We start from the raw sequence: 27,967 nt of genomic DNA, 5'->3' as shown, positions 1-27,967 counted from the left end.
GGCTACAGAATAAAGATGTGGTCTCTGGGAAGAACTGGGGTTAGAACCTTTGTGATATGTACATTTAAGGGAGAGGAGAAAATAGTAAGCAGTGGAAAGATGGGAGTAAAACCAGATGTTAAGAAGATTAAGATAAAAGATAATCCTTCTTTTTTTCCAATGTCTGTCTGGCTTATAGGGGGCAGATTCTGAACTGTATAAATCTAGGTGTGACAAAGAAAAACAGCTTCCAGTATAGCTTGGCCTGAACAAATTACTTTTTGCCAGTTTTACATGAAATGTTTTTTAGTTGAAATAGATGCAAATGGCCCTGGATGGCTTGGCTCAGTAGATAGAGCATCAGCCTGCGGAATGAAGGGTCCTGGGTTTGATTCTGGCCAAGGGCACATGCCTGGATTGCAGGCTAAATCTTAATGGGGGGCGTGCAGGAGGTGGTCAATTGATGATTCTCTCTCATCACTGATGTTTCTCTCTCTCCTTCTCCCTTCCTCTTTGAAACCAATAAAGAAATATATTATTTTAAAAAAAGAGAAAAAAAGAAATAGATTCAAATGTCCCATAGGAAATGGTTAGTGTTTATTAAGTAAATGTCCATATTTATGAGATAATATCCAATTCTTAGAATCTAACTAGGTAAGAGAGTAATTTGTGGTGGCTATAAAATTGTGATGAGAGCTAAATTTAGTATACATAATTACCATGCCCTCAAGGTAACTGCAAACCATCTTCATAACATTTCTTCAGATTATCTGCACTATGTATATGTGCTATAATCAGGAGTTATACACCTCATATTTAGTGGTTTGTTTCTCACATTCATTACATGGTCAGTGTTTAAAGGAAATCAGAGCATGTTCAGTAAATTTTTTTTTCTAGAGCAACAAGGCAGTTTTCATCAAGTCTGTGAAATGTATTTTTTTAATTAATAGAAGAGCATGTCTTACCAGATACACTGTCCCCAAATAAATAAAATAGCATAAAAAGCACACAAACACACAGTTTTACAGGGTACAATACAAAGTCAATTTTGATCTTATTCTTACTTGCATTTACTAAAAATGTGAGACTGTAAATCAATCTCTAAATAATTATCTTGCATAAAGAGAAAAGTACAGCACAATTATTTCACAGTAGGTTTTGGAGAGACAATTTGAGAAGACTTTGCTTTAAAAGATATGAAGATATATCACAAATCAAGTCACATGTCTATAACATTAAAACATGGAATTGTACTTAATCAAAAACAAAAGTAAAATAGCTGAAGAAGACTGTATACTCCCCCCCACCCCCCACTCATTACACTAACTTCTATTTTTGGCAGGAGTTAACAACCTTTTCCATTAGTAGGAAAATGTGCTCTGCAAACTCTCGGAGGGCACCACGGCCACCATTACACTTGCAAATGTACCCGACAGCCTTCTGGGCTGTGGAACAGGCATCAGCAGGAACAGCACTTAGGCCCACTTTCTTCAGGCACTCCTCATCGGACACTTCATTTCCTATCGCAGAAAAGAAACACTGGTTGACCATTTAAAGAGACAAAGAATATTCTTTCCAAATGATGCAAACAGCAAACAATAAGTAATTCTAGTAAGTTTAGTGGCCTAAATCGCTGCATACATTACAGCTTAGATGGAACAAAAATATGTTAAAGAACTTGTTCTTATGGAATAATTATCAATGTTTTAGATAATTTATCAATGTTTTTCTCTATTTCCTGCCACCTTGCTTTTTTGGAGGGGATAAAGAAACCCCAGATATATTTTACCCCAAAAACTTTTTAGCATTTATCTCTGATATATATAATTTTAAAAGTGACATATCATCAAACTAACAAAATCAACAATTCCTTAATATCACCTAATAATTCAAATATTCTCAGTTGTCTCAAAATTGTTTTAGTTGATTTATGTGAATCAGAAACCAAAAAGGCTCTAAATATTACATTTTGTTGATATGTATTTTTTTCTTTTATTGATATGTATTTTTTTATGTTTTATTGATTTTTTTAGAAGGAGAAGAAGGGAGAGGGATAGAGTGATAGAAACTTCAATGAGAGAGGAACATTATTGGTTGGCTGCCTCCTGCAAGGCCCCTATTAGGAATTGAACCTGCAACTTGGGCATGGGCCCTAACTGGTAACCAAACTCTTGTGTCAATGCTCAACCACTGAGTCATATCCATGGGCTGTTGTTGATATATATCATAAGTCTCTTTTAATTTGTAATAGTTCTGATTTGAATAACACTTATTTGTTGAAAAATCACCATTACAACTAACATAACTACATCCCTTCTTCCCTTGCCTTGATTCTTCTCAACCCCTGTTTTTTGACAGAATGAATTTCAGAAGCTCCCAGTACCTTAGATTCACCATTCTGAGTATAACTACTACTTTGCTACAGAGCAAACACAAACAATAAAATGCCATTTAAGGGTCTGTTTTATATTTTCCTACATTTATCTACTGAAAATTTTCTCCTATTGGTAAATGTACTGAAATTTAAATTGTTTTCACTGAAAGATGATTAAAATTAGGATATTTCTTCATATTATTCATCCCGCAAATTAAGCTTTACTAAATTTTTCTTATAAAAGTGTCAATATTTTAAGGGACACATTGTTATATATTTATGTGGCCCATACAAAACTGCTCTTTTTAAATAAAAATTTGGAGTTCATTCTCTATTTTCCCAATTTTCTAACTACTACTTTTCAGTTTTTTCTTATAAGTGAAGGCAAATATATTCAAATCATCCTAATTACCACCATTTAGGAACAGTCATTACATTTTGGTATATATTATAAATAGGAAAACTAAGGTTTAGAGAAGCTTGCTTAGGGTCACACAGGTAATAAATAAGTATAGCTGGATCATTTTCTATCAAAGTTTCTATAGTATTTTCCTCCATACAATCTGTACATGCAGTTCAAAGGCTATTCCTGAGTCTCCAGATCATACACTTCCAAAGCATTCTGTGATGCTTCTGAGGCCCATATTAGCCCTGTAAATATTTATTTCATACATGGCTTATAGCTATTATATATAATAACTTGACATTGTAAGCCATTATTATTTAAAATATTGACATCATTAAACTGTAAGCTCTGTAACTATTAAGTCCCAGGAACCAGTTCAAAGTCTGCATACAGTAAACATGTAATAAATATATTTGCTTAATACTAACGTGAAAAACTTGTGAGATCTGACCACTGTTTGCAATGGTTGCATAGTATTCAATTTTATAGATATTTTATTTTTGTAGAATATTTAGGTCATTTATTTTTTCCCTGTTATTGCCAAATTTGTCCAATTTCTTTCCTGGAATTGGAATTTTGGGGTCAAAATTATGTACATTTAAAACAAACAAACAAAAAAAGATGTACATATAATAATAGCTAAAAATATTCAAAGTGTTCTATCGGGTCTAGTAATAATTAATGTCGTTTTTAAACATTCGTTTAAAATCTTGCTTGGCGTTGACTTGTATTGACATAACCTTCAAACACGTGGTATCTACAGAACGTGTGAAGTGCAATTAACAAGTTTTGCTTGAAAAAGTTTGTGTTTGGTTTGGTTTTTGTTGCAAAACTAGGGCTAAGAAGATGGCGGATGAAGAGCATATTCGGCACTGCATGCTTTACGAGTTCCAATTAGGAAGAAAAGCAAGTGAGGCTGCAAAAAACATCTGTAGTGCTTTTGGTCAAGATGCAGTTAGCGCCAGAAAATGCCAGCGTTGGTTTGAGAAATTTCACAAGGGAAATTTTTCGTTAGATGACAAGAGTGGTCGAGGCCGTGTGTCCAATTTTGATCAAGAAGCTCTTCAAGCTCTTTTGGTGCAAAATCCTCAAATTACCCAACAAGAGCTTGCGACAACTTTAAATTGTTCACAAAAAACAATTTCCAATCAATTGCGTGCACTTGGCAAAGTCCAAAAGTTTGGAAAATGGGTTCCTCATGAGTTGACGGACAACAACCGTAATCAAAGAGTCACAATTTGCAGTTCGCTCCTCTCTCGTCAAAACCGTTTGCCGTTTTTAGAGCAAATTGTTACCGGAGATGAAAAATGGGTGCTGTATGTTAATTTGAAAAGGCGGCCTCAATGGTTGGACAAAAATGAGGCTCCGCAGCCCACGCCAAAACCTGACTTGCATGCGGAAAAAGTGATGTTGTGTGTTTGGTGGAATTTTAAAGGAATTCTTCATTATGAACTTTTACCATCTAACCCACATGTGTCAAACACAAGGCCCGCGGGCCAAATCCGTCCCGCCAGGCCTTGCAATGTGGCCCGCACCGCGCTGTCATCACAGCACTCCTCTGCGTTTCCATCACAATGACAGTTTATGACTGTTCAGTAAACCATTCGGCCTGCGATTTAGGCTGGATTTTAGATTTTGGCCCCTTCTCTGATTGAGTTCGACACCCCTAATCTAACCAAACCATTACAAGTGCAGTGTATAGTGCCCAATTGGAAAGGTTAGCCCAAGCTTTAAGAGAAAAAGAACCCGTGCTGATTAATCGGAAGGGCGTAATTCTTCACCACGATAACGCACGACCGCATACTGCAAGAATCACTGCTGAAAAACTGCGCCAGTTGGAATGGGAAGTTCTCCCTCAACCTGCATATTCTCCTGATATTGCCCCTTCCGATTACCATTTGTTTCGTTCTTTGCAAAACTTTCTTCTTGGAAAAAAATTTAATAATGAAGAATGCCTCAAAAATGCATTGACCTAATTTTTTGCATCAAAATCACAAGAATTTTACAACAGAGGGATTAAAATGCTTCCTGAGCGTTGGGCACAAGTAGTAGAAAACAACAGCAACTATATTGTTGATTAAATTTTGTTGTATTGTTTAAATAAATTCGATTTTAAAAAAAGTATTAGAAAACGACATTAATTATTACTAGACCTAATATTTATAATTAGGAATCTGCTAAATGCTTTACCTAATTTATGTAACTGGTAATAGACCAATGACAATAGGTACTTTTAACATTTCCAATTTATAGATGAAGAAAACTAGGGTTTCGTTACCAAAATTGGCTTCAAGGTTGTGGTCTGACTCCACAGCAAGTGTTGGTAATCATTTCTCTGGCTATACTTGATAAATATTATTAAAGTGACCTCCAGAAGGGCTGTCTGAATTTAATACTTTTGTCAGTAGTGAAGGAGAGTTTCTATTTCTTTATAATCATGCTAATTGTGGGAATTTTCTTTCTTGTTTTTTTATTTCTTAAAAAAAAATAAAAATCCTGATTCGTTTTATTATGGCTGAATAAAAAGATACCAACCAAGATATGCCACTTCTTTCCAGCACAGGCCCATTTCTTTCCTCCATTCATCTACAACTGCTAGCTTGTCTGGTACATTGACTTCCATTTTGCAATCCAGTTTTAAGGAAGAGAGTGTCTGCTTTGAACAGGCCCTTTCTGAGATTAATCTCACCTTTAAAAAAAAAGGACAAAAGGAGAAAATAAGAGAAACAGAAATCTTTCGGAATAAGATAATGCCTTGGTAAACAATACAAAACACAACTGAGTAGTCCTTTGACCTTCTGAAGGACAAATTCTGCTATGTCTAAGTAGACTTGTAAAGGGGAAAGACAGTTCTCTACCATGGAAAGGATTCTACCTACATGTAAAAAAGTGCAACATACACAGTCTGAAGCTAATTTAAGAGTCTCCTGTAATTCAATTTATCCAAAGAAAAGTCTATAATATATCTCTTGTGCTGCTTAGAAACACATAAGAGTTCTAATCAATTATGAGAAATCATCTTAAAATACACATTAAGCTATTGTGAATTAAAATTTTTAATCATAAGAATAAGCTACATTTTAAAGTCTATAAGATATTTGCTTTATTTTTAAACACTGACATTTTTTATTAAATCTTTCTGGTTGCAAGATGCTTTAGCAACTAAAAAGCATCTATATGAAAATAATAAGTTCATACTTATTACATAAACATTTACTTGTTGGTTCACATTTTGCTCTTCTACAATTAAGTAGTATGATAATTTTCTAGGCACATGAAGGCTAAATTTCAGGTATTTTAATAGATGCTATAAAAAAATGTATATCTCATTTCCCTTACATATTCCTTGACCCTGAATCATAATCTTGAAAAACAATGCTGTATTCAGGGGCACATACCTCAATACCACTTTTCTTTAATAAACTTATGCCAATAGCATCTTTTACATCATAAGATATTATTTCTTTTTGGTCTCCTGATACATAAATGTGGCCATTGGTGAGACATCCATCAATACTGCAAACCAAAAGTTTTATCTCCTTAAACTTCTCTTTGCCAAAATAGCCATATCTAAAAGAAACCAAAGAGACCTTTGAATATAAGTGCAATACTAGTCACTGTCTCTCATCTGGCTAATGCCAGGAAATTTAACCCATTCCCATCCAATTATTCAGAAGTACCTTTCATATTTACTTCACAAATACACTTAAACTTACAGTGGAGAATAAGTAGTGTGGTCTAAGTGGACTATGTGTTTCTCAACGTATTAAAAGTGTCATCTAAAGGAATAGTTTATGTATATGTCTTCCTCATATGAGCAAATGAATTACACAGATCGTTAGATGGAGTATCACAAATCAGTGTTCATAAGTATGCTAAACATATCTACTAACAATAATGTTATAGAGTCTTGTGCAAAGGCTATATACCGTATTTTTCGGACCATAAGACGCACTTTTTTCCCCCAGAAGTGGGGGGAAAAAGTCCCTGCGTCTTATGGTCCAAATATAGCCTACACATATACTTTAAAAAAAAAGTTTTTTTACTTGACCGGCTCTGTGTGGTCTCTGTGTGCTTGCCCGGCTCTAAAATGGTTCTAAATGCTGCTGTTTACTTTACAGGGTTGATTACATGTGTTTATGACTGTGATGTTGGGTTTTAATGCACATAAAATATTTTAGGACACTATTTGTTTCAGAAGCTTTTTTTCTTCATTTCCCTTCTCTAAAAACTGGTGAGTCTTATGGTCCGGAGCGTCTTATGGTCTGAAAAATACGGTAAGTCTTGTTTTTACCTTAATACTCGTTGTTCTGCAATAGGCCAATCAATATCCACGTCTATGTCCACACTGTGCTCAGCACGCATTTCATAGTAGGCCATTTTCCCACCCTAAACAGTACAAATGCCATGAGTGCTGGTTTTTACATGCATTTACATATATTGAAAGTTTCTAATGCAGGACAATGAATTCATTTCTACAGTATTGAAAAAAACGAATAACCCAATAATATTAGTGACATATAAAAAATCCCTTTTTTTGAGGGAAAAGCTTATATTTTTGTTTCCTATATATTCAAACTACATAAAACAAATAACTTTTACATTTTTCTTTTAACTTCAACATTTTTCAACTTTTATCTACACAGTGCAAGTTCTCATTTTCCTTTGGATAGATTACTTTATGACTGCAAAAATCGAAAATAATACCCATCCTCATTTTCTAACCACAGGAATTTTCTGTTCTGGCAATCTCTCTCATCATTCAAAGGTAATAAAAATGTTTTCGGAATTTGTTCCTATTTAAAACTAAGGAGCAAAATAAGAAAGAAAAAAATAACTAGAGTATCTAGCGTACAGAATTATCTTAGATCCCTGTGCTCCAGATGTGAGTGAGCAATACTATCTTATTCATATGTGCACTAAGATAGGGATGATTTACTGATCCCGAGATATGGGGGCAAGAATTGCAAGTCTCTCCACAAATTATGATGAAAGATTTTATTTTTCTTCACACTTTAGGGAAGGGTCAAACCAGTTCAGGACGGTGGTATCTCTATCTGTCAAATTGAATTTTCCTTAACACTCAAACAGCCTACAGTTTGCCTAAACACTGACCAGAAGTTTAGAAAACTATTTTTCCCTCAGAGCATGATTCACATTAGAATTTCTACTATACAGAGTGGAGTTTTAGTGTTTTATTAAATACTATTTTTGAGTAATGTAAGGATCTGAATCCAAATTCCGACAATACCATTTACTGCTTGTTTTTGCCTTAAGCCAATTATTTCATTTTTCAAATCTATCATTTCTTCCTCTGAAAAACTGGGCTTGGGATGTCCACTTTATTCTGTTGCTATGCAGATTACAAGAGATATCCTATGTAGTATTTCAGATAGTCCTTGGTAAGTGCTGAATAAGTAATAGCTATAACTAAAATGAAAAAATAGCATATGATACAACCATGAAGGCTCTAAAGATGAGAGAAACACCCAACCTCCTTATTTTAAAATAAGGGCAAGAACAGATAAAACAATATATTTAAGATTACATAAATATATAAACTATAACTCGATTTTCCTGATGCCCAGGTTGGTGCTGTTTCACCTTTACTATATGCTTTTTTGTTTATTTCTTTTTAAAGCAACAGAAGTTATTCAACTGTACAACTACAACCTGACAGTAACACAACCATAAATTAAAGTTTTGAATGTAATAATATGAATACCAGGACATGCAAAGAACATTCAATATTTGATTCATTTCTTATTATAATATTTTAGTTGCAGAATTCCTTGCATATTTACTGGATGGATTCCAAAGAGCAGTTTGGGGTAAGCCTACAGGATAAATGCTGAGATAATAAATCTTGAGTTATGCCTTTCCTCTAGGAGTTGATATTTTTCACTATGAACTGTGCCATACCTCTTCCCTAAAACTCGAAAGTATACCACCAAAGGGTTTAAAAGGTTTTATAAAATGAAGGCACAAACCTGTAAGTAACCCATGTCTATCAAATGTCTCTTAGCAAAATAAAATGAGCCATTTTCATATAACTCTCCATCCCAATCTTGTCGACGAGGTCGTTTAGCTGGATTCAAATTCAGAGGTTCAGTCACTTCACGAACTAAAAGCAAAAAGCTATATTAAGTCCGCATTGCTTTGAATCCATTTAGTAATTTTTTAAAAAGCATAGAAATGAACTCAAGAATGTAGAATATTTCTGTATCTAGATAAATATTTAAGAAGATTTAAATAAAATCTGTAATAATTCTGATGACTTATCTTTGTTTTCTAATAATAGAAAGATAAAGTATTTCACAGTAGAATTCTACAATTAATATTTTAATGTGTTTATATAAATATAATGCTTTGGGAGGACATCAGGGAAACCTCAAAGTTGTCAAAAAACAGATTGGCCATAAAATACCAATATTCAATAACTGACCCCTTTAAACTATTTATCATTATTTATTTCTATAGAAATACAATGTATGCATTATTCATCTAATGTGGTTGAGAAATGACAGTCATAGAATTATTATAGAAAAGTGAAGATTTCCCTATTGAATTACTTAAACTTTTATAGTGACAAAAATGTTCATATAATGTACTTTGAGTTCTTACCAGTGGTTAAAAAAGAAACTAATCATAATAATAAATAGCATTTATTATTTTCTTGGTAATGAAGGCTCAGCAATATCAACATCAATTATTATAACACAATATAATAAACTAGAGGCCCAGTGCATGAATTCATGCATGGGTGGGGTCCCTCAGCCTGGCCGGCGATTGGGGCCAATGGGGGCGGCAGAGGTTGGCCAAGGGAGGGGCCACAGGAGGTTCCAGTTGGGGCCATTCAGCTGGGGGAAGGGGGCAGGCGCCACAGAAGGTTGACCGATGGCCCCCATTCATGGGGAGGGACCATGGGAGATTGGCCCGCCGGGGGAAGGAACCACAGGAGGTTGGCCAGCCATGGGAAATTGGCTGTGGGAGCACAACGACCACCAGGGGGCAGCTCCTATGCTGAGTGTCTTCCCCCTGGTGGTCAGTGTGCATCACAGTGACCAGTCGTTCGGTCTCTTAGGCTTTTATGTATATAGATGACACCCTTAGTACTAGAATATAGGAATTCCTTTGCCTTTCACTTAGTTTTTCCTAAATTGTGTTTGTGGATGTGTACAGATATGTATACACTTATGCTGTGTGTGTGTTTAGTAACTGGTAATTCTTCAGAATCTTTCTTTACTTTTTGTTGTCACTTCTGTATATAGAGGCTTCTAGGAATAATCTCTACATACTTCCCTAACAAAACCATCCTCTGCTCAACTCCAACCCAATGTTTGATATAATTAGGAAAAATACTCAGCAAACATATATTGAGTATGTGGTATAGTTTTATAGGCACTGGATACACAATAGTGAACATAACTCCTACTCTCATGGAGTGTGCGTTCTAGTGGTGGAGATAGACAATCTATACTAATAAAAGGATAATATGCTAATTAGACCAGGTCAACCGGCCATCTACCAGATGTTCAACTTCCTTCCAGACAAAGCCATAGTAGTAAGAGCCGAGGCAGAGGCAGTTAGGGGTGATCAGGCCAGCAGGGGAGGGAAATTGGGGGAGACCAGGCTGGCAGGCAGAGGCAGTTGGGGGCAAGATCAGGCCAGCAGGAGAGGGCAGTTAGGGGCGATCAGGCAGGCAGACAGGCAGAAAGGTTAGGGGTGATCAGGCTGGCAGGGGACAAGGTAGGGATGATCAGGCCGGCAGGGGGGCAAGATAGGGGCAATCAGCCAGAGGGGTTAGGGGCGATCAGGCAGGCTGGTAGGTGAGTGGTTAGGAGCTAGTCATCCCAGATTGAGAGTGGAATGCCTGACTGCTGGTTTAAACCAGCAGTCAGACATCCTCCAAAGGGTCCCAGATTGAAGAGGGTATTTTGAGCATCCAGCTTCTAGTAAGCAAATAAACAAGATAATTCAAGTGGTACTTTGAAGAAAAGAGAGGGATAAGTCTTTCCTATAGGATCAGTGGCTGAATTTCCACTGGAGTTATTTGCTCAGTCTGAGAAAGAGGTAAGAAAAAGATCAAGCTTGGCATAAGCAGAGGATCTTAGCTGGAATAAGGAGAAACCAGAATTTTAATAGTTGCAACACTGCCCAACTCCTAATTAGAGCAAAGTGATTAGCCCCTTATCCTATCAGCCTGATAGAAGAAAACAATATATATTCCAGTCTGTATGTCTGGCAAATGATAAAATATGACACATATAAAGAAGCAGAAATACATGACTCCTAATCAGAAAAAAGTCACAGGAACAGAACTATAAATGATCCAGATGTTACAGTCAATGATTTTCATATAACTATCATAGAGATGTTAAAGAAATTTTAAAAAATATTTTTTTAAAGAATGAAGTGTTCTCCCTCCCTGAGCATACCAGTGTGTCCCCCCATGGTCCTACAAGTCTGGTCACTTTTACCTCCCTCACTTCTAAGCTCTAAGGGCCCTTCCTTGCCTCTACTAGCATAACTTGTTTCTTCCTTTCTTTTTTTTCTTTAATATATTTCTATTCATTTTATTTTTATTCATTCAGAGAGGAAGAGAGAGGGATAGAGAAGTTAGAAACATCGATGAGAGAGAAACATCAACCAGCTGCCTCCTACACACCCCCTACTGGGGATGTGCCCGCAACCAAAGTACATGTCCTTGACCGGAATCGAACCTGGGACCTTTCAGTCTGCAGGCCGACGCTCTATTCATTGAGCCAAACCGGTTTTGGCCATAACTTGTTTCTTAAGCCCATTTCTTCTACAAATCACTTTTACCTGTGTGATTTTCTAAATAAATTAGAGGCTCAGTGTATAAAATTTGTGCACAGGTAGACCTAGACCTGGCCAGATCAGGGCTGATTGGGACCTTACTTCCCCCTGCTGCTGGCCAGGGCCTTCCTTCCCCTGGCTGCCAAGCAGGGCATCCCTTCATTTCACACCACCTCCTGGTGGTCAGCACACGTCATAGCAAGTGATCAACCTCCCAGTCAGTCAAACTCCTGGTTGGTCGAACTCGCAAGGGGACAATTTGTAAATTAGCCTTTTATTATATAGGATGTTCTCTTATAGTTTGAAAAAAAAGAATAAGGATAAAAAGATGGAACATCTCAACAGAGAATGGAGTCTCTAAAAAATAACTTAAAGGTATATTCTATAATAGGAAAACACACAGTTCCTGAAAGAATTCACTGGACAGAATTTAGAGTGCACTAGACAAGTTAGAAGAAATGATACATGAGCTGGAACATAAGTCAATTGAAATTACTCAAAATAAAGCACAAAGAAAAATAAACAATGCAGAACAGACGATGAGAGACATGTGAACACTATAAAATTGTTTAAAAATCCATTTAAATTGGAGTCCCAGAAAAAAAAGGAGATAGAAAATGTGGCCGAAGAAATATTTGAAGAGAATTTTTGAAAACCAATGACATATATCAATCCATAAATATGAAAAGTTCAGGGAACTCCAAACAGGGTGAACACAAAGACCACCACAGCAATACATATTAGAGTCAAACTATAGAAACTAAAGATAAAGAGGAAATCTTAAAAGTAGCCTGAAGAAAATCATATTCAGAGAAACAATGGTCAGATTTACAGCTGATTTCTTTCTTGTTTTTTTTAATATATTTTTTAATTGATTTTTTACAGTGAGGGAGAGGGATAGAGAGCTAGAAACATTGATGAGAGAGAAACATCGACCAGCTGCCTCCTGCACACCCACTACCAGGGATGTGCCGCAACCACTGTACATGTCCTTGACTGGAATTGAACCTGGGACCTTTCAGTCCACAGACCAATGCTCTATCCACTGAGCCAAACCGGTTTCAGCTACAGCTGATTTCTTATAAGAAACAATGGATGGCAGAAGATAATGGAATAACATGCTAAATATACATCTTCAAAAGAATAACATTTTAAGTTACACTTATGTCAGAGACAATTAGGCCAGCTTTTCTACGCTCAACAAAAGGCACATAACAGAAATCACAATGCCTTTCTTCAAGTATGTTATATTTACCTATTTGTTGGTGATTCTATTCTTTATTACATATTTTGCTAGTTTATCTGGCTAGAAATCAGGCTCTACCTAAACACTATGGAACTCTTCTTATATAAAAGAGTAACATATTTTGGGAAATTACACAATTCATTCTTGAGTTCCTCTAAAACTCTTTGGTGGATGCTTTCTATTCCCACAATTCTATATGATTTATATAGAGTTTATCAAAGATGTCTAGAACAAAAATAAAAGTACTTGATCTAGAAAAATATGTCAATCTGAAAAGGCAAATAAAGTGTTAAAATGTTTCTTTGTAAAAATAAAGCAAAGAATTAATTTTGGCTCACTGTCTTCCCTCAGTAATCATAAGATTGAGAACTGATTAGAAATGTCATTACCTACTAGGGTTAAGAATCATGTTTTCCTTTTTTAAAATATATTTTATTGATTTTTTTACAGAGAGGAAGAGAGAGTTAGAAACATCCACGAGAGAGAAACATCAATCAGCTGCCTCCTGCACACCCCCTACTGGGGATGTGCCAGCAACCAAGGTACAGGCCCTTGACCGGAATCGTACCCCGGACCCTTCAATCTACAGGCCAAGGCTCTATCCACTGAGCCAAACCAGTTTCAGCAAGAATATTTTCTTTTCCTGCTCCTTTTTACTCTCTTCACTCCTAAAGAATATTTGCATATGAAAAATGGATTCTCCATAAAATGAGCTAAAATAAAGAGTGACATAACAAATTACCTCCTTTCTGAATTTCACTCCATCGAAATTGATGGCGCCTCACAACAGAGAAAACAGAATCATATCCTTCTTCTCGGATCATTTCTGCAACTTTTTGAAGGTCAGTAGGATGTAAACATGGAGAAGTAGCTTGAATATTACCTACAATGTCAACCTCTTTAAAAAGACAAAACAAAAGGACATCAGAATAAAGTTCTCTGCAAGACAGTAATCTCAAATGCAAATAAAACAAGTCTTGTGAACTGACTGATAAGCAAGTTATAAATCACATAACATTTTGAATATACTATTAAACTCATACCATTGTGATAACTAAGAAATTCTACGATGGCATCTAATGAGGTAGAGCTGTCTTTTGAAACTTCAGAACTTCTTCGATGAACTTGTGCACCAAATTGTTTGGCCACATTCTCAATTTCATCATGGTCCGTTGAAACCCACACACTGTAGAGACATTAAAAAGAACAAATACATAAAGCTCAATCACAAAAAGAAATCATTACAGATAAAAAGGAACTCTAAAACCCTAAAATACAGCTTACATTATGTTAGAATAGTTTTTGTTTCATGAAAATAATGTTACAGATACAAAGTACTATAAATTTTTTTTTAAAATACAGTATTTAAAATATAAACAGTATTTTCATTTATTTATTTATATGTTTTAAACAGCATTTTTAAATATCTAAGTAAATGTCCTAGATATGTTTATATTTATACATAGAAATATTTCTACTACATATAACATATATTGTTATTTATATAAACTAGAGGCCTGGGGCATGAAATTTGTGCACGGGTGGAGAGGTGTCCCTCAGCCTAGCCTGCACCCTCTTCAATCTAAAATGCTTAAAAGATAAATTTTAAAAAATAGAGATTCTGGAAGAGGTTTGTTTGCTTGTTTTTCTTCTTTAAACCCTTTATCATTCATTCATTACTTCATTCATGAAATATTTACTAAGTCATAGTTTGTTTCAGGCACTAGGCACTTGTCTGGACACTGGGGATACACAGACCATTTTTTTGAGAAACTCTGGGCCTATCATAGAGACAGAGTCCAACATGTAATAATCTCCCAAAGACTCAATTTTCAGTAAAATAGAGGTGATGATAATTACCTCAAATGGTTCTTACAAGGATTAACTATAAACCACAACTCAGAATGAACATTAAATAAATGTTTTCTTTTCAAAATAATAAAATACAAATGGTAATTTAAAAACATCTACAGTCTCATTTAATCCTTATACTGACTCTGTTGGAAGGAAAACTGGAGTTCTGCTTTCAGACCATCAAAGGTCCAAATGTCTAATTTGTATTTATAATATTAGGCGGTGGCACTGTGGATATGTAAGTAACATCCAATATGTACACATAAATCTAAGGATCATCATCTATTGTTCAAGGATCTAAGTAAGTCGATAATTTCCTTTGATGTAGAGGAATCAGATGAGGAAAGGCAAAGGAGAAAGAATGAGCAAGTGAACAAAGAGGCTTAACAAAATTTAAAATCAAGTTTAGAGTAAATGTCAAAGACTGAATGCCAATGACTTTATTCTCACATGAAATCATATAACATCTAACAGGAAAAGCAGGAATATCAACAGTGGTGCCTATTCAAGTTATTTCAAATCATATGCTGCCATTTTAAAGAGAACACAAGATAAGCCTTTCATTAGTCGTAAGTCCACAACCTAGAAATGCTTATTTTTCACCAGTATGCTAGGCAATATTTTTAATAATCAATTTATTCTAAGGTCTACTTATACTTTTGAAAATCAAACTTTTACAAACTCAGCTGTAATGGTAACTTTTTATTAAATGCAAATAAAATTATCTCAGTATTTATCTTGACTGCTTACTACCCAAGTTTAGTAGCTTTTTTTTTTTTTTTATAAAATATTTTATTGATTTTTTACAGAGAGGAAGAGAGAAGGATAGAGAGTTAGAAACATCGATGAGAGAGAATCATCGATCAGTTGCCTCCTGCACATCCCCTATTGGGGATGTGCCCTCAACTAAGGTACATGCCCTTGACCGGAATCAAACCTGGGACCTTTCATACGTCTGAGATTTTGCTGCCTGTGGATGCTTCTAGTATTTTTATGGTTTCCCGTCTGATGTTTAAGTCCTATATCCATTTTGAGTTTATTTTTGTGTATGGTGTAAGTTGGTGATCTAGTTTCATTCTTTTGCATGTGTCTACCCAATTTTCCCAACACCATTTATTGAAGAAACTGTCTTGACTCCATTGTATATTCGTGCCTCCTTTGTCAAATATTAATTGAGCATATTGATTTGGGTTGATATCTGGGTTCTCGATTCTATTCCATTGATCTATATGTCTGTTCTTGTGCCAGTACCAGGCTGTTTTGAGAACAGTGGCTTTGTAATACAGTTTGAAGTCTGGTATTGAGATCCCTCCTACTTTACCCTTCTTTGTCAGGATTGCTGTGGCTATTCGGGGTCTTTTATTGTTCCAAATGAACTTTTGGAGAGTTCTTTCAAGGTCAGTGAAATATGCCCTTGGTATTTTAATGGGGAGTGCATTGAACCTATAGATTGCTTTAGGAAGTATGGACATTTTGATGATGTTGATTCTACCAATCCATGAACATGGTATGTTCTTCCATCTCCTTACATCATCCTCTATCTCTTTTTTCAATGTCGTGTAATTTTCTGCATATAGATCCTTTACTTCCTTAGTTAAATTTATTCCTAGGTATCTTAATTTTTTTGGTGCGATGGTAAATGGAATTGCTTTTTTAGTCTCTGTTTCTGTAGTTTCACTGTTGGTGTATAGAAATGCCATGGATTTCTTGGCATTAATTTTGTATCCTGCTACATTGCCAAATTCATTTATTAAGTCAATTAGTTTCTTTCAGTCCGCAGACCGACGCTCTATCCACTGAGCCAAACCGGTTTCGGCCCAAGTTAGCAGCTTTTAAAATATTGCTAGCTTAGCCTGGCTGGGGTGGCTCAGTGGCTGGGCGTTGACCCAACCTATGAAACAGGAGGTCAAGGTTCAATTCCCAGTCAGGGTTGTGGGCTCTGATCCCCTGTGCAAGAGGCACCTGATCAATGATTCTCTCATCATTGATGTTTCCCTCCCTCCTCTCTGAAATCAATAAAATAAAATAAAATAAAATAAAATTAAATTAAATTAAATTAAATTAAATTACTGCTAGCTTTGATTCTGTGCAGGCCAGGAAAATATGCCTCAACTGAGTCAAATCATTATTTTGAACAAATAATCTCCTGAAAAACACAAATCAGGCAGATTTCCTTCCTGGGGTAAATATTTGTTGAAGAAAGAAAGTAGAGGGCTGCTCCAAATTCCAACTGCAGCTTCAGAATAAGTCCATTAAATTAAAATGAGCACATTTTAATTGAGGTTCCAATCTATAAAGCATTCCAGAGTGAGAAAGGTAATATCTGCTCACAAGAAGCTTTTCACTTAGGAGAGCAGGGGTCATCCCAAGACAAATTTGGCTCAAAACAATGTTAGAATTAAAAAACAAACAAACACACACACACACACACACACACACACACACAAACTTTGAAGATAATGATAACTTTCCAATTTTACCAGTAAGGAAACTGGCCATGGAAGAGATGAAGACTGTAGAAACCTTTAATACAAGGAGAAAATGTCAAGGATAGATCACACACTATATGCCAGGCACTATTTTAAGAGTTGCATATACTCTATCTCACTTAATTCCCTCAGCAAGCCCAGGAGATACACTTAAGCCCATTCTGAAGATGATAACAAAGAGACAATATTAGATGATTTACCCATATTTGCAATTAATACACCCTTACACTTTGACTCCAGGGTAGATCAGCAAAAACCAACCAGCCAACAAACAGGAAAGAAGCTAGAATAAGTGTTTACTAGCTAGGAGGGGAACAGTGAGGTTGAGCTCCAGGTTTTTGCCCCTCGGTGGCTGATGATGCTAACAGAAAATGCCCAGGTAGAAGCAGTGTGAGCTGCAACCTGGGCACATGTGCCCTGACAGAGGAACTGGCAACCTTTCAGTGAAGAAAGGATGCCCCACAAGCTGAGAACCCCAGCCAGGGCTCCATCTGTAATTTTGATTTCTAGTTCATTTCACAAAAATGGGATTTTATTACATCTCTGCTGCCTGAATGCACTTTATCTCAGCCCTTATTTTTCAGTGTATACCCTTTGTAAGGAGGTAAAATTGTTCAAACGCGGGCTTGTGGACTTCACAAGGAAAGAACCGCGTCACACTCACCCTGGATGTATTTATTCTCTTGGATTAGAGCGCAGAAATTAAGGCTCAGTAAATATTTGCTGAATTGGACTAAACTCCCACGTCTTTCCCTATCTCTCCTTTGCACACTTCCTGTTGCACTACTGTTATCTTCTGGGTGCCACCTCTGTCCACCCAGGCTTCCTTCGGGTTAACACACTGAAGGAATTAGTAGTACACCGATACCTGGATATAAATGTGGGTAATTAACCCGCCTCAAAGACAGCCATCTCTTTAAAAACCAAGACCCCAACATCCAAAGGTCAAAACAATTTACTCTCCTCCCCAATAACACACTCAAATACAATTAGGTTGAAGTTGCTATGTGCAGAGGTGTTCTTGGCACAGACTTCTATCTCCCATCTTTTATGAATGACATCAGCTTGTAATTCCTACGGCATATGGCAACCTCTCTCTCTCTATGTGATGAACAATAAAACTGTCCTCGGGGCAGCCCAGGTTCCAAAGGTATGATACAACCATTTAACAGCACATAAAACAGCCAGCTGTTCGCTCTCCCACTGTCTCCCACCTGCCAATGAATGCGGGGAGCCCTGGATTGTGCTGACTCACAGGCAGATAGCTTTGAGCATTTTTTCAAAGGTCAGGGAAGGTTCTCCAGGCTGAGCTGGAAATGAGAAAGCCTTTGCGCGCGCCCGCGCGCGCGCGCACACACCCACACACCCACACCCCTCCATTCGGGAACCTGACGCCTCCCTGATCCACCAGCAAGCAGCACCCAGTGGCTATCAGACGCGGGCAGCAGTGGCGCCCCGTGGCCTCCGCCTAGGAGTCCACGGGTCATCGCGGGAGTGGCCGCCTCCTCTCCCCGGGGAGGTAGCAGGAACGGCGGAAGGCGGTTAAGAGGAAATGTCCCCGTGTAGAGGTGGCATTCCCGAGGGCGGGGTCAGGATCTGTCCCAGGGCATGATTATCGGCGGCTACAGAACAAGGAATAAGCCGGAGCCCGTTCTTCCAGGGCTCTCAGCCGGGGCCCAGACACCCCAGGTGCCGCACATCCCTTCCAGGAGCGAGCAACCCCCAAAATCCCCGCTGCTGCTCCGCGGCCCCCGCTGCCGCCCTGCCGCTCCCCCGCGGCCCCCGCCCCCCACTGCTCCTCCGCGCCCCCCACTGCTCCTCCGCGCCCCCCGCTGCTCCTCCGCGGCCTCCCCTGCTCCTCCGCGCCCCCCCCCCCTGCTCCTCCGCGGCCCCCGCTGCTCCTCCGCCGGCCCCCGCTGCTCTTCCATGGCCCCCGCTGCTCTTCCATGGCCCCCGCCGCCCCCCCTCCCGCGAGTCCCCCCTGCTCCTCCTCAGCCTCCCCTGCTCCCCCGCCCCCCACTGCTCCCCCGCGGCCTCCGCCCCCCGCCTGCCCCCCTCGTACCTCTGGAAGACCCCCGAGTCCAGGGCCGCACGCAGGACCCAGCCGATGAGCGGGACCCCCGCCAGGTGCTTGATGTTCTTCAAGGGGATGCCCTTGCTGCCGCCGCGGGCCAGGATTAAGGCCGCCAGGTGCGGGGGCTTCTCCACGCTCCGGCCCGGGCCGCCGCGGGAGTTGCGCTGCAGCTTCGGAGGCCGCCCCCGGGACGGCCGCCCCCGCGGGTTGGACACGGTGGTGGCGGCCCCCTTCTCCACCGAGTCCATCTTCCTCCCACGCCTACTCCTCCCCAGCTTCTCCACATCCGGGAGCTCTTCTCTCACCACCTCAGCTCGGCGCCCAACGCCGGATCTCCCCGCCTCCGCGCTCTCCGGGTGGCTGTTCCTGGACCCGCCTCCCGGCACGCCCCGCCAGTTTGCGGAGCACGCTGGGAATTGTAGTCCGTAGGTCTCTGTCTCTCTCCTGTGACTCATTGCTTCCAAGGTATTATTCGAATGTCACCCTCAATCCAACATTTTAACAACTCAACTCTCAATAGGGGCTCAAACTGCTTCTACCTGGGCATTTTTTATTAACATCACCAGTCACCTAGCAATAAAAATCTGGAGGTCAACCTGACTATTCCCCCCCTAGCTAATAAACACCTATTCTAGTTTTTTTCAGGTTTGTTTGGTTTGGGATTTTTGGTGGGTTCTTTTTGTTTGTTTGTTTGTTAATGTTTTGTCCGTTAAAAATCTTTCCCTTTAGGAGTTGTTTCTTACCTTACCTGGTAGACTCACATCCTCTGCATTGTAACAGAAGGTGTGTAACCCAAGCTGGTCAATCTAAGTACCTCATCTTCCTGAACACAGCTGTGGTCTAGGGACAGGCATATGATCAAGCAGAGCCCATTCGAGTCCTTCCCAGAGATCCTTGGAAAGAAAGGATCTTTCTCTTGCTGAGCTTTTGGGTACTTGGAGTCTTATAAACCTGAATCCTCAGAGCAGGCTAAGGGAAGGGGGGTTGGGGGTTTGCTGTTCTGAAATGGGCTGGCAGACTGATGTCCACACAGACGAAAGCAGGACCAGGATATACAGAGAGAGAAGAGAAGGAGCCCCAGTGGCATCCTTCAAACATCTTGATTACTGACCTAATGATCAGTAGTCTTTCACCACTTCTGCAAGCCTGTATCTAGAAACAGAGAATTTTCTTGTCTGCCCTATGTGGAGACTAATACATCCAGAAGCAACGCAAAGTAATAGTATTGCTTTCCCTTCTCAAGGTGAATAAAAAGACCTTTGTGCTTCTCAGGTCTTAAACCTTTTTGAAAGAGACAGAATAAGCCTTTACTGTTTGGGTCCTGGGACCAGCACTGGAAACTTTCAATCTCTTCGCTTGTGAAGTAACGAATAGCTCAGCCCTTCCTCGTAGTGCTTTTAGGAGAAAAAGCTGTGCTCCTCTTGGATATGAGAAAGGATGGCTATAAACAAACATCAGTGCAGTGTCTGAAGAAGGGGGCCAGACTCCCAGAGCCATCCCAGAACTACAGGCCAGTGTTCAGTTTGCCCACACACTAGCTCCTTGCATGGGACCTTTACAGATACTGTGCTTCAGAAACACCAGCACTGATTTTTTGTTAACCATGTGAGAAGGACATATGCTTCTTACAGCCCAGAAACTCTCATCTCCTTCGCACCCCAATAACAATCTTAGTTCTCACTAATAAAGTTGACATTCTCCACAGTAATTCCCTAGATGCTCATAAACATTAATGGACCACAGAACCCCCAGAAGTTTGACTCTTGGTGCGTAGTGGTGTCCTGTCCTCCAAGTTGGGGATAGAGCAAGTGGCACCACAGTTTCTTATCAAAGGAGATGATGGCAATATGAGTAAATGCTATGAGACTGGACTCCTCCAAGAGAGGAACTGTTCCTTCTTTTTAATCACGTCCAGAACAGAGTGTAGGTCACTGTGAGTGCTCAGTAAATGTCAGTGAGTTGCATTTCATATTACTTTTCTAGTCTCTGCCCACACATACTTTTGAACATAATAGTTGCAACCTTATGATAATAAAGCATTTTGTATTCTTTGTATTGTTACAGAACAACTTTGGTTAGAGCTGACAACTGGCTATCTCAAGCTTGAGAAAGGAGAGAGGAAGAGAGGGAGTGTGTGTGTGTGTGTGTGAGAGAGAGAGAGAGAGAGAGAGAGAGAGAGAGAGAGAGAGAGAATGGTTCTTCTAATTAAATGGAAGATGATTCTTCTAATTCAATATATGGCACAGAAATTTTGAAAAATATTTTTTCAATAAAATTAGAATATATTCATTTGATATATTTTCTTCTTTCTAATCAATGGTTATAAAGTTTAAGTTAAGCAAGATGAATGAACTTTACAAATTTGCTATACAACATTGTACCTATGGATAACACTAGTGTATTGTACACTTTAACATTTAAGACAGTAGATCTCATGTTGTGTTCTTTCAAAATAAGATAAAGATTAAAGAGAAAGAGTAAGTGATAGAGAATTACTGTGCAGGAAGAGGAAATGTTTGCCTGTCTTCGGATTACTTTGGAGGGATAAAAATAAACCACTCTTAAAGCAAATATTCAACTCATTCTTCCTTTAAAGATGTGTTAAGTCTTGCTACCAAAGAATCATTCATACATATTTATAGTAAAAAGTGCCTTTATATTACATTTTGTTTTATGATTCCATATATGAACAAATGCAATAGCCAGAAGAATCCTTTTATTCATCCATTTGCACACATTTATTGCATTCCACTGCCAGGCCTGGGGCTACACTTTAGGAATTCCAAAGCAAGATGAGCAAGACAGAGCTCAGAATTCTGAAGGGGAGACACGCAAACCTCAGTAGAGTGTGGTTTGTGATGTGATAGAATTTATGTGTGCTGAGGCAAGCAAGCACCAGGGGGGAAGTATTTAGGCTAGAATAAGATTTTTTCCTGGCTTTTCAGATGCCTCTCTGAGAAATGTGGGTCCTCATATAATTGGAGAAAATGGGACCCCACAAGAGGTGGATCAGTCTTTTATTATCATCCTTTTACTACGACCAATCTCTTAAATTGAAAGCATCACACTCCCGCTTATTCCATAAAACTTCAAGCCACAGTTGACCTTCCGGCATCAGTTTTTCAGACCCATAAGCCCACCTGGGTTGACTGCAAACAATTCCTTCTCATGCTTTTTAACACCAAGGAGCGCATGAGTATAATAACAAGCTTGCAAATGGCTCCAGACCCAGGCCCCAACAGGGACACAAACAGATGGGCCAGGGACACTCTCCCAGATGTGGACCCCAGATGAGACCCAAATTCAGAGGATGGGAGGGCCAAGTTAGAGAGATATTGGCTGGCCTTCCTCTAGGGGCTCCGGGCTGGGTCCGAGAAAGCCACTAATATGGCTAAAGCCTCTGAGGTTTTCCAGAGGCCTCATGAAAATCCAGGACCTTTTATGAGAGACTCTGTGAAGCATATTGAGTTTACACTCCTTTTTGACCCAGAGGCCTCATAGAATCAAACTATGGTCAATGCAGCCTTCATTAGTCAGGCTTAGCCAGACATAAGGAGAAAGCTATGTCTTTGCAGGAAACCTGCTACTGAACTGCTAGAGATAGCTAATAAGGTTTTCATTAATCGAAAAAATGCGGCTAAAAAGAAGGCTGAGAGAAACTAAAAAGAAAAGTGAATGTGATTGCTGTGGCTGCTAAAGAAGCTAGCTCCCAGAAAAGGAAAGGGAGCCAGCAAGGAGCCACGTCAGGAAAAGGAAGGATGGATCTGAAACGGGACCAGTGTGCCTACTGCAAAGAATTAGGACACTGGGAGAATGGATGTCTGAGCTGCCAGAAGAAGCATTTCAAAGTCTTTCAACTTATTGTTAAAAGTTGTTTAAAATTACTTGAACTTGATAGACCATAATTTATTTAGCAATTTCTTATTGCTGAATATTTTAATGCAAGGTAAATAATCCCTGATAACTTTGTGCATAAATTTGTAATGACATAGGCAAAAGCTCCTGGGACAGATTTCTATAAATGAAATTGCTATATTGCAATGTAGTAGTTATCTTCCTTTGACTCCAAATTAAGATTCAATGCCATCAGAATGTGTTGGCAACTGTTACTATTCATGTATAAGTTATCTCGATGCATAATACATTATCCTAAAATTTGGCAGCTTCAAACAACAATATCTTACAGTTTCTAAGGGTCAGAGGGTAACTTAGATGGATGATTATGGTTAGGGTTTTTCGTGAGGTTTCATCCTGTTCCAAAGTGGGACCCCGATTATCTCAGGGCTTGACTGTAGCTGGAGAATTTGATTCCAAGATGGCTTACCCAAATGGCTGTTGGCAGTCTGTTCCTTGCTGGCCATTGGCCAGGGGCCTCAGCCCTTTACCCTATGGATCTCTCTGTGGGGCAGCTCACAGTATGGCAGCTCGTGTCCCCAAAACAGGTGATTCAATAAAAAGTGAAAAACAAGATAACCAAGATGAAAGCTCAGTACCTCTTAAAGACACAGCCTCTGAAGTCACATACTGTGTCACTTTCATTTCATTTTTTTAAAAATTTGTATCAGGATACATGATTTTTAAAAAAACATGGCTATGTTTAATGCTAGGAAACTTATTCCAAAAAAGCAGGTTGGAAAGAAGCTATAGAAAAGAAAGCTGCATGGAACAAGTAAGAGAAGGGTTATTGCAGGGAACTGCTCCAGTGGAAGCTCAAACCATCTGCCAGATTTGAAGGACTCTCTGGATCCTTCTCTGCTCTCTTGAAAAGAAGGCGGAAAAAAGGGAGGTGCCTCAGAACTACTTAGCTCAGAGCCAGCAGAGCTTTCAACTACCTCAGTCTTTGAACTCCAGGGGGAGTTGGTAAGGTGAGGTCTGAAGGTGGCAGAGCTCTCATGGTATTAAAAACATGTGATAAAGGTCTGTCCACAGTGAAAGAATTCCTGAGCAAAATATCAGGTCTTTCCAGGCACACACAACCATTGTCCTGTGACTGGCATGAGACAGGATAGAAGAAAAGTTGGAGGGAAGCATGAATACTGTAACTGCCAAGGGAGCCATCCTCTGCTACGGAGCATGCCAAGGTGGCTCAGGAAGCACTCAGGACTTGGTGCTCCCTAAAACTATGGGACAAAATAATAAAAATAAAATAAAATAAAATGACTATGGGACGGGTCCCTAAGAGACTAGATTTAAGGCCAACAAAACCAAGTTTGAAACATTCTTTAACTCCTGTTCAAAGGCTTTTGCCTGGACCTGAAAGGAAAATGCTTCTGGAACAATACTCTGCTAAGCAGTAAATTGAAAATGCCCATTTTGATGATGTTAACAGAGAGAGGTGTATTCATAATTATATTTAACACTGATTGAGACCTTGGGTGCGTTGTACACAGCTGAGTCTTTACAGGCATTATCTTGTTTCATTCTCATGACAACCCAAACCACTTAACACCGTGGTCAGCAAATTGTGGCTCTCGAGCCTCATGTGGCTCTTTGCCCCTTGAGTGTGGCTCTTCCACAAAACACCATGGCCTGGGCGCATATATTTTGAAGAAGTGGTGTTAGAAGAAGTTTGAGTTTAAAAAATTTGGCTCTCAAAAGAAATTTCGATCGTTGTACTGTTGATATTTGGCTGTGTTGACTAATGAATTTTCTGACCACCGATTTAACACATCCCCAATTGCAGATAAGATACCTTAGCTCTCCAAGTAACTTTCATTCCTGTTCAAAGTCCCACCGCTGGCAAGTGGTCAAGGTGAGATTTGAATGCAGAGTCTCAAGCTCTATAAACTGGATTCTAAACTCTTGTGCTCTGAGGGTTGAATGATTTTGTAGTTAAATGCTGGCTTGATTGGGAGGAGAAAGAACAAAGAGCACCAGATTCAGAATGGATAGGATCTAGTACCAGGTGTTCCTGGAGCATGTTCAGTTGTCTAGCTTCAGGGCCTGTCTAGCACGTGGGAAAGAGTGGTACAGAGAGATAGAATGCACAAGATATGAGATGCAGAGTGAGAATGCTGCCAAAGCAAGAAATCAGAAGTAGGAATGAGCAGGAGAAATGAGAGCCTACCCAGAGTCTTTGAGTAACTACATCACAGTAAGGGAGTTTGAGTAAATTTTCTTCAAATCTTGAAGTACGAGATACCAAGGAAGGTTCAAGGGCTTTGAGGACTTATTTTTTAAAAAAATATATATTTTTATTGATTTCAGAGTGGAAGGGAGAGGGAGAGAGAGAGATAATCATCAATGATGAAGATTATTGATGGGTTACCTCTTGCATACCCCCTACTGGGAATCAAGCCCCAAACCAGGGCCTATGCCCTGACCTGGAATTGCACTGTGACCTCCTGGTTCATAGGTTGATGCTAAACCACTGAGCAACAGCATGAACCCTGTCTTCTTATCTATGCCATCAAATGGTTCTGTGTTCCCTAGCACCACAGATGTGGAGGAGAAAGGGTGAATGGCATTGAAATTCTCCTTTTTCGATCTATTTTCTTCTTCCTTTTGCTAACGAGGGGATGACAGAATATGCAAGGAGTTAACTCTGTTTTTCACTCTATATATTACTGGCCATAATATATTGGGTCAAAAAATGTATGCACATACTTTAAATAAAGACAGTGTTTACTACTAGTAAAACACATTTATTTTCAAAATTGAGCTATCAGCTGTTAAAGTGTGTACACATTTTTTGAGGAAGCCCTGTATTTATATAGCTATTTACCTTGCCATTCAAGAAACATTTATTGAAGGCCTATTCTGAGCAGAATAAATTTTCTAAGTATTTATGGTAGGTGATATAAATAATAGTTTAAAAATCCCCATGAAAACCACACAGCTCCAATTGGAAAGAACCTTAACATTTAATGGAGAAGAACAGATATTTAAATTATTGACTATGACATGTGGAGAATAAAATGTGCAGTGTAAACTTTCTTCAATCTTTACGCATTCAGTCTTTTCATGAATTTATTTTCACATATAATACATTGGCACTTCCTTTTACTAAGGTAGTGAAAGGAATAATATTATTATACTAGAAAAACATGCTTAGTTCTAACAACTGACACAATTAAATCTTGAAGCAGCCATTTTAAACTCACCATCCATATCTTTAAATATAAAGAGAAATGACAAATATCTATAAAATTGATCTTAAATACATTAGAAAATTCAGAAAACAGGGAAAATAGAGAATTTTATAGTACCCAAAGAAAAATAAGTGGAAATAAATAAATGAAAGCTATTGTAGTGTGATACTATTTTTGAAAATACAGGTAATGTTTGAAAAATACTGACATATTCTCCCTAATACTTGATTGTCTTTACCATGGGTTTGGCAAACGATTTTTTATCCTAAGTTCAGGTGCTGATATTTGAGATAACAGTCTACTGTTTATTGTTATTTTCATTATTATTAGTGATGATTTTTGTTTAAACTTTGGCAGCCACTAAATAACCTTCACACACCACCTCTACTCATATATTAATGTCTGCATCCTAAAAATTATTTTAAACCAGATACTTTATCAGGCTATTTCATGATGTTGATTGTTCTGAAACCAATTTCCCTGAAAGTATTAATCTTCTAATATTTCAGGAAAGTTTTCTTGAATATAGCTTCAAATATATTGTTATTTTATTGAAGTTTTACTTAGCCCCGACCAGTTTGGCTCAGTGAAGTTTTATTTTAGGTACAAATTTCAAGGATGCATATGTTGCCTGTCTTTGACTACCAATCCATTTCTATTATTTTTTCTCATCATTTTAACTTTTTTTTTTTTTTTAAATTGTATTGATTTCAAAGAGGAAGGGGGGATAAAGAGATAGAAACATCACTGATGAGAATCAGTGATTGGCTGCCTCCTGTATGCCCCTACTGGGGATTGAGCCTGTAAACTAGACATGTGCCCTGACTGGGATGGAACATTGACCTGCTGGTTCATAGGTTGATCTCAACCACTGAGCCATGCTGGCTGAGTTCATCATTTTAAGTCTTCATTTTCATTTCATTTGGTGGGCTCACTTTATTTTGTTATGTCCCTCAGTGTGTTTTCAGCAGTATCTATATTTCTCTCTGCTTCTTCCAACTCACTTTTGTTCTTTGAATGATTTTCTGTTACTTTTTTCTGATTTCTCATAAAATATTTGTTGAGCTTCTAGATCTCTGTTCCTTATTCTTGTTTCTTACAGGCAATTGCTTATTTAATATTTTATTTACATTAAATATTAGGAGATAATTTTTATTTTCTCCTTGATGACATTCTACTCAGCATCCCTAACTTGTCAGTTGGTTTTCCTGTATCCCTCTTCTTCTTCTTCTCCTTCTTCTTCTTCTTCTTCTTCTTCTTCTTCTTCTTCTTCTTCTTCTTCTTCTTCTTCTTCTTCCTCTTCTTCTTCTCTTCTTCTTCTCTTCGCTGCTCTTCTCTTCCGCCTCTTCTTCTTCCTTCCCTTCTCCTCTTCCTCCTGCCTCCCCTCTTCCCCTCTTCTGCCCTCCTCTCCTCCCTCCTCCTCCCCTCCTTCTCCTCCTGCTCCTCCTCTCTGCCTCCTCTTTTTCCGCTTTACCCCTCCTTCTCCTCCTCCTCCTCTTCCTCCTCCTCCTCCTCCTCCTTCCCTCCTCCTCCTTCTCCTCTCTCTCCTCCTCCTTCTTCTTCTTCTTTTCTTCTTCTTCTTCTTCTTCTTCTTTCTTCTTCTCTTCTTTCTTCTCCTTCCTCTTTTTTCTCCT

At 38.7% G+C, this 27,967-nt stretch overlaps 1 protein-coding gene across 1 annotated transcript; it reads right to left on the bottom strand.

The window, feature by feature from the left end:
* Positions 1-895: 895 nt before the first annotated feature.
* On the bottom strand, positions 896-19,572 carry CMAS (cytidine monophosphate N-acetylneuraminic acid synthetase). The gene is made up of 8 exons (XM_036456994.2): positions 19,231-19,572; positions 13,869-14,011; positions 13,568-13,723; positions 8,750-8,883; positions 7,054-7,148; positions 6,158-6,329; positions 5,295-5,448; positions 896-1,499 (listed from the first exon to the last, which is right to left on the bottom strand). The coding sequence occupies exons 1-8, from the start codon at positions 19,488-19,490 to the stop codon at positions 1,309-1,311; spliced, it is 1,305 nt and encodes a 434-aa protein (XP_036312887.1). The 5' UTR covers positions 19,491-19,572; the 3' UTR covers positions 896-1,308.
* Positions 19,573-27,967: the final 8,395 nt, after the last annotated feature.

Source organism: Pipistrellus kuhlii, unplaced genomic scaffold (genome assembly GCF_014108245.1).
Source record: "Pipistrellus kuhlii isolate mPipKuh1 unplaced genomic scaffold, mPipKuh1.p scaffold_m20_p_3, whole genome shotgun sequence".
Taxonomy (NCBI): Eukaryota; Metazoa; Chordata; class Mammalia; order Chiroptera; family Vespertilionidae; genus Pipistrellus; species Pipistrellus kuhlii.
Note: the sequence above shows the minus strand (reverse complement) of the source record. Positions and strands in the feature narration are given on the sequence as shown.